The following is a 10590-nucleotide window of genomic DNA, read 5'->3' as shown; positions in this document are numbered from 1 at the left end:
CATATGTCGCTCGCCTCTCGCCAAACGTTTGCCCGTAAAACATCGCTAGTCATTCGTCGCTTGTCGTGAATGCATGCCACCCACCTCCCGCTAGACGTCCACTCGTTAAACGTCACCCGTTGCCCGTCGCTCGTCGTCCATCGTCGGTCGCTCGCCTCCCATTGAACGTCCACCTCCCACAAACGCTCGCTCGCAGAACATCACCCTCCCTCTTGTTGCGTGTCACTCGCCTCTCGCAGAACGTCATCTGTACAACATTCCGGTGTCGGTTGCCATCTTTGGTCCTTGGTAAGCCTTTCGTTACCACCTGCCACTTCACTTTCCGACGCTGTCTACCACCTTTGACCCCCGACGAGTTTTTCGTACAAAAAATGACAACAACTGACACGGATAACTTCGAAATCGAAAAAACACTTCAAAATTGGAGGTAATCATATTCCAGGTTGAATTCTTGGATTGTTGACGTTTCATGACATGGCGGGAATACATGTTAAAATCGAGAATGGTTCATTGCCTAAATCAAATAAGATTTTTATTAATAATTTTGGACGGATAATCAAAATTATTGAATCAAATGCATCCAAAGAATATAAAGCGAGCCTTCATTAATGTTTTCTTAGGTCAAAACAAGTTCAGCCTTCATCCCTTTTCTTCTGCAAGTTCAGCTTTCATCCCAATCTATTATCAAATAGTATGTTTAAAAGATTGTGTGCGCTTCCTTTTTGGATTGTTTCCTTCCATGTTAGGGTTCGAGAAGATAACCTTTTTTAAGAAATAAATAAATATATATAAAACCAGATTGCTATCATGCGCAACAAACTAGTGCGTGACTTCCTGACCTACCGTCGCTGCCACCGCTCCTGTCGCCCCGTCCGACTACCGTCGGCTGCCGTCTCGACCGCGATCGACGCGCCACTCGCCGACGCTCCTTCCGGCGGTGGATTCCGGCCGGTTAGTGGTCGGAATCCGACGAATTTACCCGGGAACGCGACCTGTGCTCGCTCACCGCCATTGCCGTCTCCGGCCGCGATTTGATCGGAATCCAATCGCGATTTGGCCAACAGTGATGATGAGCGAGCACGGATCGCGTTTTCGAACAAATTAGTCAGATTCCAACCACTATCCGATCGGAATCCGCCGCCGGAAGGAGCACCGGTGAGTGGCGCATTGATTGCAACCAGGGCAGTGGTCGAACGATGTGGCGAAGGCGGCGGCAACGGCGGTGGGTCAGAAGTGTCGTGCACGGATCGCACGGGATAAATCGTGCGGCATAACATTTCTCATATATAAAAATAGACAGGCAGGACAAAGTGATGTGTCTGGGCTTGCAACTTGCCAGCCAAGTTGGCTGATCTCCAAATGAATTGTCACTTCTTCGTGGCGCCTTTATCCCTATGCAGTTCTTAATTATTATTATTATTATTATTTTTGATAATTCAGTTGTTTAATAAAATTGATAATATGTACGGCTTCTCATCCGACGGTGTTTTAGATTTTTTTTTTATCTCACTAGAATTCTTAATTATTATTCCAATTGATAAGTATGATAAAGTATTTAAAAGAATAAATAAAAAGATCAAAATTAAAATTTAAACAAATAATTTAAAAATTAATTTTTAAATATATAAAAATTATGTTCTAAATTTAATAAAGAGAAGATCTCTTGTCTCTAGTGTTAAGCTCGTACATTTGATTTTTTTTAAAAAAATCTAAATTATCTGAGTCATCTTCCATGCACAGACAGTAGAAGCCACCGTCGTGCTGTAGTTCATGGAATCCAGTCTTCTCTTTTCGGTCAACTTCGGCAACTCCCTTCCCAATTAAGATGGCTTCCGAAATCATTGATGGATCACAGTAACAAGAAGATGGCTTCCTAGCAGCGTCTTACTCTGATCCATCAATGATTTCGAACTATATATATATATTGAGATCTGAGAGAGAGAGAGATAGAAGAAGTTGATATGATGGAGCAGATCGAAGGAGCGACGTTCGACCTGAGATCTCTGCTCGGCACTGATGACCGAGACTTCCTCATCCGCAGCAATGGCGACCAGGTTCGTTCAATTCTCTTCCATATATATATCTGCAATATATAATCGTTCCTAATTACCGAGCCTTTTTGATCGATCATCTGCAGGTCAAGATCAGCAGTCTCCAAGGCAAAGTCGTAGGGCTTCTGTTCTCGTCTTCCATGGCTCCCATGCTGTGCGACTGGTTCATCCCGCTGCTGGCGCAGGCTTACAAAGAGCTTTCCATCTGGACCGCCGACTTCGAGATCGTTTTGATCCCTGCCGAAATGGGCGAAGAGTACTTCACCGCCTACTTCTCTGATATGCCGATGCCATGGCTTGCGGTTCCTTTCTCGGGGGCGGACTTGCCCGAGCCCTTCGCCTACTTGAGCGTGCCGTCGCTGGTGGTGCTCGATGCGAATGGGAAAGTGGTGACGGGGAAGGGCGTGGATTTGGTGAACAGGTACAGGGGAGCCGCGTATCCTTTCACGGAGGAGAGGGTTCGGGAGCTCGAGGAGGAGGAGGCGGCGATGCTGCAGAACCCCACGCTCCAAAACATGCTCATTTCAGGCCCCATAGATTTTCTGCTCTCCGGCGATGGGAATAAGGTACATACTTCTTCTTCCTTCTTTAGCTTTGGCTTGCCGTTCCATTCCTTAAATGGTATAATAATGCGCAGGTTCATGTTTCCTGAACTTCAAGGAAAGACTGTGGCTATCTACTTCACTGATTTAGCTTCCATTTCGAATGATCCTGTCGCGCAACAACTTCTCGACATGAAAATGAAACTGAAAGAAATCGGAGAGAAATTCGAAGTCGTGGTGGTTTCGACAGACACGGAGTTGCAATCTTTCGAGCAAGGTCTCGAAGGCACGGCATGGCTTGCAGTCCCCTTTCAATTCAGCACCAGCGCAAAACTACTGATCAACTTCTATGATGACAAACTTGTTATGATCGGACCTGACGGGAAGCTCCTTTGCCGCGGTGTTTCTGAGGTCGTCGAAAATCACGGGATCGATGCCTATCCATTCTCACCCGAGAAGTTAGAAGAACTCGCCCAAGATGACAAGGCAAGAATTGAATCTCAAACTCTGGAATCACTTCTTGTCTCAGGGGAGCTTGATTATGTCATTGGCAAGGATGATCTTAAGGTAAATCGATAGGTAAATCTTGTTCTCGATAAATTGCTAGTTTCAGCAAGTTTATGTGACAATGTTGTGTGCTTATTTGATGGAAATAGGTTCCTGTTTCTGAACTTGTCGGCATGACCATAGCTTTCTACTTCTTCTCAAAGGATGGGGCTTTCGGCGAATTTTTGCCTGTTTTGATCAAAGCCTATCGCAACATCAAGGAGAGGGGCAATTCCTTTGAGATCATCTTCGTCTCCGAAGACCAGGATGAGGAGTCTTTCGACGAGATTTACAGTCAAATGCCATGGCTTGCACTGCCCTTTGGTGATGCGAGGAAGAAGTCTTTGGCAATGGCATTCAATAAGCCAAGTGTTTCAGATCTTGTCGTCGTTGGCCCGAATGGGAAGACCATCACGACGGAGGCGAAAGGGCTGGTCTGCAGTTATGGTGCGGCGGCCTTTCCTTTCACCAAACAGAGGGAAGAGGTGGAGATGGAGGAGGTGGCCAAGAGTTGGCCTGAGAGGATCAATTTCTTCTATTATATGGAGTATGTCGTAAAGATCTACGACGAGGAGTTCTATTTTTGTTATAAATGCTTATTGGATGGAGCTGGTTGGCAGTACTGGGATGAAGAAAAGCGGAGAGTGCACCCGCGGTGCGCGTTGCCTGAGAATGAAGAGATGAATGGCACATATGAAGAAGACGGCGGCGGAGACGAAGAGGAACAAGTCGAGTGATTCAGATCAGCTGCTTTGCTGCATTCCTTTTCCTTTTATGGAACAAGTTGTCTGTTGTGTTTCTCTGTCAATTGGTTGGTTGTTGTAAGGAGGCTATTTGGCGATCATCTCTAGTTGCCTCTTGAGCTTTCATTTGGTTAAATATTTCTCATATGTTTGTGAATCGTTTGAATTTCCTTATTGATCCAAACACTCTGATATGGCGTGTTTTTATTGGTCTGACATGGCGAAGTGGATCAATAATCAATTTGACCTGACAAGTCAATAGGTCAATAGTCAAATCACATTTTGACTGGCCCAATCGTGATAACATTCGGCCCAGTTCAATCTCACTCGGCTTGGCCCCTCAGTCGGCTCGCCCTGTGGCCACACACTTAACCGTTTCGGCCACTCGGCCACACACCTCGGCCACTTGGACATAGCCTCGATCACTCTGACACCCGCTCTCGAATCGCCTCGGCCACTCGACTACGATTTCGACCATTCTGCCATACTCTCAAACGTCTCGGCTACTCTACCTCGTCCTCAGCCACCACTCGGCCATACTTTCGACTACTCGGCCTCACTCGGTCAATCCAATCTCCTCAGCTACTCGACCTCACTCAGCCAATCCGATCTCCTCGATCAGCTTGACCACTCAATCTCAGTCTCTCTCGGCCACTCAGTCTCGATCTCAATCAGTTCGACCACTCAGTTTCAGCCTTGATCAGCTCGGCCACTCAGTCTCGCCCTTGATCAGCTCAGCCACTCAATCTCGATCTCTCTCGGCCACCCCCAGCATTAAAGGATAACCAAGCGTGTGAACTCTATTAAAAGATTAGGGCGGTTACTAGGTTATCAGGTTTGGTCCCCTAGATCCTTCTATGCTTATATTCACAACTAACATACAAGAACAATTCGCACAACCGAGCCGCCGAGCGGTTACGAGGTTGGTAGACTCAACCCCCCAGATGCTGTACTACCTGCTCACTTATCAACAATCCGCAGAATCTGTCTCCTTAGATACCATCACAGCCTGACCCCTTGGCAGTAGGAATGTTTCCTCTGGTTAGTATATAAACTTTCTGCAGGTATGAAGGGCCCTCTCTCTCGAATTCCCTTCAACTTCATATACTGTTTCTTCTTTTTCATTCTTCATTTCTCTTTGTTGACTTGAGCGTCGGAGTAGCCTGTCAAAAATCCCCGGTGCCTCGCTAACCCCTTCGCTTAGTTCTTTCTCCTCAAGTTCTTTCGCGCGACGGGATTAACGAAGCTTGAGGTGGCATATCCTTGACTGATGGTTTGACCGTCTGCGGCATCCAGCCGGAACACCTCTCTTGAGGCATGGTGGAGTTGAGACATGGTTGAGTTGATTACTATGGAACAAATTTGTTGAAGTGGGCAAAAGTTGAATCTCGACGGAACCAAAGCAATATCTTTCTCGTAGTAGTCAACCGTAGCTTTTCGATTTACCTCCTCATAGATGATTGTGAGATTGACTGTGTGAGGCCGTTGGGTTGCAGATTCCACCTTGCTGAAGTATTTACAAGAAAACAGACCCAATATTACGAAAGAACATAAAACTAGGTCTAGTAAGAATAGTTGCTTCTTAGTTACTACATGAGGATTAGCAAAGTTTCATCCTTCCATGTGCAAATCATCAATTCAATTGAGTAACCAATTAACTCAATCATAAATAGACTCATTCTTTTCCCTAGCTTGTGGGACCTAGTTGATTAGTCACCTGTTCCTCTAGTCGCAAACCCAAATTTGATTTTTATCGAATCATCATTTTTATAACAATTAGATGAATATTACATTATATATATATATATATATATATATATATATATATATATATATACTAAATTTGGGAAGAATACTAAAATGGCTACAAATGGGCCGGAGGCCCAAATCAGACACCTGGAAACTTGACTATTTAGCCGTCTCTTCCCCGTTTCCATGACTATAAATAACCGCCATTGTTTCCAAAGCCACCACCCTTCCTTCCTCCTCGATGCGATTTCTTCCCCTCATCTCTTCCTCTCCTGAGACCTAACATCCTCTAATCGGCCTGTTTTTCTTGAGCTTATGCGGCGGAATCGACCTCTGCGACCGGAGAAATTAACCACGAGCAGTTCGCTAACAGCGGAGGCTGCTGCCAGAGATGGGTCTGCGGCCGGGAGATTCTGGATCGCCTGCCAGAAGGAGGTGGTGTTCGCGTTGTATACTCCTTTTATGGTGTGCCTGGCGTCGGGGAAGCTGAGCCCAGACGTCTTCCGCAACTACATTGCCCAGAATGCGCGCTTGCTCAAGGCTTTCGCTCAAGCGTGAGTGTAAATATTCTTTGGCCGTCGTGTTTTCTTGATGGTTTTATCTATGATTAGGAATAAAAAATCGACATTTTCTACTCTCTCGATGAGTTGATGTTAATATGGTTGGTATTTTTGTGTGCGTGTGTGTTTGATTCCTGCACGGTGTTAAACGTTTCTTGTTTGATTCTTTTTATGAATTTGTATAGCTACCAGATGGCGGAAGAATATGCAGATGAAGATGAAGCCAAGGCTGTATTCAAACAATTGAGGATTGCTGTTCTTCAAAGACTTAGAATGAATGATTCAGTATCCCGAGTAAGATTTTGAGTATTCTTTACATCGATCACATTCATATTCTCCAATGTGATCACTTTCAGTTATTTGTACTTTTTATTTTTACTCTTTTTGTAGTTCTTTTTGCTCTTGTTCACTTTCAAATTTCAAAGGACTACATGTTATCAATCTAGAATTTATTAAGAAAGATCTTCTTTTGTTGGTAGGATAGATTGAGATACCTGCCAAACAGGGTGAACAAAACTGATCTTCGCTGGGGCTTTTGATTTTGCAATATTTTAGCTTAGTATCTACATATGCTTGTATTTAGGAATATGTATTTGATGTCATACCTGTGTTTTGTTTGAATTATCTCTGCCAAACAGGGTGAACCAAACTGATCTTGGCTGGGTTTATTGGGTTTTGCAATATTTTAGCGTGTAAGTATACTTGTATTTAGAAATATGTGTTTGATGCCATATCTGTGCTGTTGAAACTCATATCTACACAAGACTCACCACCCAGTTATATGACAAAAGATAATGCAGAAATGTTTTTAATTTGTTGTTGGTAGAAATTAAACCTTCTCTTCAAAAACATATTCAGCTGTTCTTTCAATCGTTAAATTGTTTTGACATGCATGCTCCCCTTCCTTAGACTTTGATTGAGAATTTGAAATTATAAATGCATTTTTGTAGATGGTTCATTCACCATTCTTTGAGAATTGGGATCAGCTGAAGCTACTGATACCTCTTTACTTAGCTTTAGTTTGTTGTTTCTGACTCTTAGCTTGAAAAGATATTGATCAGATGGACAGTGGACAACAAAATAGCTGACAATTGATAGGCAGTATAACACCTTAGTCTTGATTTAAATTGACATGACTATTCTCTTAACTGTAATGGATATGCACTTATCTTTTATGTGTTAACCAATATTCCCACTCTCTTCCTGTAAGTATATGTTAATACCCCTGCTTATAAAGTTAGTTAAAAGAACTAGCTATGCAGGAATGGGGAATTGACACCAGACAAGAGGTTATTCCCAGTCCTGCAACACTGAAGTACACTGAATTCTTGCTTGAAACTGCTGCTGGAAAAATTGAAGGGGGTAAAGGTTCTCTTTTAATAGACACTCCCTTTGAGAAAACCAGAATTACAGCATATACAGTTGGTGCTATGACCCCTTTCACCAGACTTGTTGCTTATTTGGGCAAAGAACTTCATTTCCATTTGAAACACAAAGGAAATGATCATCTGTGCAAGAAATGGATCGACGTTTATGCCTCTGCAAGTTTGGAGGTATCTTGGTATTATAATGATGGTTGTTATTTGTCTTGTTTTTTGTAATATTTTATTTTGTCTCCCTTCATAGGCATCTGCTGCGCAAATAGAACAGTTGTTAGATAAACTGACTGTTTCACTGACGAGTGAGGAACTTGCAATTGTTGAAAAACTTTACCGCAGAGCTATGAAACATGAAATCGAATTCTACAGTTCTTGTCCAATTGTCCAACCTGCATTGATTCCATTGATGAGAGTGCATGATATTACTCACCACCTGGTTATCTTTTCTGATTTTGACTTGACATGCACTGTGATTGATTCTTCTGCTACACTAGCAGAGATTTCTATCTCAATTTCATCCAGCGCCAGTCAGAGTGGAACTGATGATGATGATAATCAGAATGCTCAGATATCATCTGATGTGAGGAGTGCCTGGGATGCTATTGCGAAGCTGTATACTGAGGAATTTGGGCAATGTATTAAAAGCATAGTTCCATCAGAACAGGGTAGCTTTATTATAACTATGCTAAATTCAACTTCAGTTCAGTAACTGAATTGGTTATTGTTAAAATCTACTTGCCACCATTATGTGCTGTTATTCTGACACATCTTTTTTGATTTATTCAGATGCAGCTAAGACATTCAATTATGAAAGCCTATACAATAACCTTGAGCAGATTTCCATTTTTGAAAAAAGAGCAAATTCTAGGGTTATAGAGTCAGGATTGCTAAAAGGAATAAGCTTAGAAGACATAAAAAGAGTTGGGCAGCTTTTGGTCCTCCAAGATGGCTGTAAAGATTTTTTCCAGGAGTCTGTAAAGATGAAAGAAAAATTCAATGCTGATTTTCATGTACTGTCATGTTGTTGGTGTGCGGATCTTATAAGATCAGCCTTCTCCTCAGGTAAATATTGTGTTATTCTTTTTTTTTTTTTTTTCTCTTCCCCTTTTGAATTCCATTTCGTAACGTTTGTGTCTCACTTTTTTTTTTCTACCACAAAATAGTGTCCTAAGAAAATTATCCCATATATGTTTTCTTGCTTCATAATGTAACGAGTAGCTGGTTTCAATTTGCTGGGTTGCTGGAATACTGATAAAAGAATGGAAAAATCAGGGAAAAATTACTAAATTCCAGGTTTCAAAATGTAAACAGGGAAAGTGATCTCCCCAAGGTAATTCTGATGGTGGATCAGTAATCTCTAATTTGTTTTATTCTGTAACTTGCACAAAAATTTAGAAAAATAAGCTAACGGAAACTTTAAAATGAAATTTGTAAAATATTATATGACATGCAACATTAGTCCACACCTTCCACGCAATAATAGTAAACTGTTCTTTTGTTCTTGTTTCAAGTTTTTGAAACTTACATGAGTTACCTTCTGTCTTAGCAAAAATTTTAAGTTGATTTGTCCTCCATTTATCATTTTTTTTCTGTTAATATGCCAACATTATTCCAAATATAACAGTTGCTATTATTGCATCAGCTACTTGTTGTCAATTTGGACCTTTTTAGTTTCTTGTCAATTTGGAGAGTTCAAACTTAAGCTCAATGACTAACGTGGTTAATCTGAATCTCTTTCAGTTGGTTGTTTGAATGCTTTGAACATACACTCGAATGAGTTCATCTACGAGGAATCTATTTCAACAGGAGCATTTGTGAGGACAATTGAGTCACCCATGGACAATATTTACACATTCAGAAACATATTAGCCAACCTTGGTAGCAGTAAACAGCCTTTGTCCGTCTTCATTGGAGATGCAATTGGTGATTTGCTGTGCTTGCTGGAAGCAGATGTTGGAATCATCATCGGTTCCAATTCAAGCTTGAGGATAGTTGGGGAACAATTTGGTGTATCTTTTGTTCCACTTTATTCTGGTTTGATAAAGAAACAAAGTGAAGTCGCCGATGAGGACTCCCTTGTTTGGAAGGGGATGTCCGGTGTTCTCTACACAGCATCGAGCTGGACTGAGATTCATGCCTTTCTTTTTGGGGCCTAAGTATTTTTTCTCCAGATGGCTCATATTCTTTCAACTAACCGATTTTATGAAGTCATAAGACTAATATTTTTGCATACTTCATGTCTGACTTGAATGAAAAGGGAGTTCATGCAGAGGCCTTTCACCATGCTCAGGTAACACTTCAGTTTGCAAAATTAGTTACTCCTTTACAAAATTAGTTACTGATGAAAGGTTTTGTTTCTGTTGTTTCATTATGTGCAGGCAACTTTTTTTATTCGCCGTGCATCCTCTCTAACATATTTCTTATAAAACTATGACACTCACAAATGTTCAATTTTTCTTTTAAGATTAGGATCGACTTTACACACTGTACAATTTTTCTTTTTTCTTTTTTAAATTGTTTTTTGTAAATACTGATGTTTGATATTAATAATGATTAATGCATGCATATACTTGATCTGCAAGCACACTTCATTTCAGTAGCTTGCAATTTGCACCCCCTTTTGATTGAAGCATGCAAGTGCTGTCTCCATCAAAGTGGAATCCTACCTTGTATATGATATTAAATTCTATATTTTATGTAAATAATTGTCTCCAACCCCTTCATTTCCTTCCATGTGAATCCAATTCTCTGAATTGTCATCTGCAACTTTCTCTTGGGAACTTTTTTTCCTTCCCTTTTTCTCAATATATTTGTTTGTATAGATGATCATGAATCCACTTACTACAATTCATGGGTTGTTGTAGCTGCAGTATAGTACAGTTTAAGGTTGAACCAAAGATTATGTTTATATATGCTTGTGTTCTTTAATCATAATAAGCTTTCCTTGTGATCTATCTCATGCTGTCCTACCGAGCCTTTCCATTTATCTATTTTAGTTTGATAAAATGAAATCCTCTTGC

General features: G+C 41.3%; 2 protein-coding genes across 2 annotated transcripts; both read left to right on the top strand.

Annotated features, from left to right (window-relative positions):
* Positions 1–1758: 1758 nt before the first annotated feature.
* On the top strand, positions 1759–4098 carry LOC141840072 (putative nucleoredoxin 1). The gene is made up of 3 exons (XM_074727964.1): positions 1759–2054; positions 2138–3160; positions 3250–4098. Exons 1-3 carry the CDS (start codon positions 1962–1964, stop codon positions 3874–3876), a joined length of 1743 nt encoding a protein of 580 aa, XP_074584065.1. The 5' UTR covers positions 1759–1961; the 3' UTR covers positions 3877–4098.
* Positions 4099–5946: 1848 nt separating this feature from the next.
* On the top strand, positions 5947–9726 carry LOC141840238 (bifunctional TH2 protein, mitochondrial-like). The gene is made up of 6 exons (XM_074728167.1): positions 5947–6185; positions 6377–6485; positions 7454–7744; positions 7818–8235; positions 8363–8632; positions 9311–9726. The coding sequence occupies exons 1-6, from the start codon at positions 5947–5949 to the stop codon at positions 9724–9726; spliced, it is 1743 nt and encodes a 580-aa protein (XP_074584268.1).
* The last annotated feature ends 864 nt before the right edge of the window (positions 9727–10590 follow it).

Source organism: Curcuma longa, chromosome 11 (genome assembly GCF_044706935.1).
Source record: "Curcuma longa cultivar G26 ecotype Majalengka, Jawa Barat chromosome 11, ITB_CL_G26_1.1, whole genome shotgun sequence".
NCBI classification, from domain to species: Eukaryota; Viridiplantae; Streptophyta; class Magnoliopsida; order Zingiberales; family Zingiberaceae; genus Curcuma; species Curcuma longa.
This window is presented reverse-complemented; position numbering and strand designations above follow the sequence as displayed.

Excerpts from the sequence above, each read along its gene's own strand:
- LOC141840072 (XM_074727964.1), top strand. The coding sequence starts at position 1,962 with ATGATGGAGCAGATCGAAGGAGCGACGTTCGACCTGAGATCTCTGCTC. Across the intron at positions 2,055-2,137 it reads TCCGCAGCAATGGCGACCAG|GTCAAGATCAGCAGTCTCCA; the intron begins GTTCGTTCAATT and ends GATCATCTGCAG. Across the intron at positions 3,161-3,249 it reads TTGGCAAGGATGATCTTAAG|GTTCCTGTTTCTGAACTTGT; the intron begins GTAAATCGATAG and ends TGATGGAAATAG.
- LOC141840238 (XM_074728167.1), top strand. The coding sequence starts at position 5,947 with ATGCGGCGGAATCGACCTCTGCGACCGGAGAAATTAACCACGAGCAGT. Across the intron at positions 6,486-7,453 it reads TGAATGATTCAGTATCCCGA|GAATGGGGAATTGACACCAG; the intron begins GTAAGATTTTGA and ends CTAGCTATGCAG. Across the intron at positions 8,236-8,362 it reads CATAGTTCCATCAGAACAGG|CTAAGACATTCAATTATGAA; the intron begins GTAGCTTTATTA and ends ATTCAGATGCAG.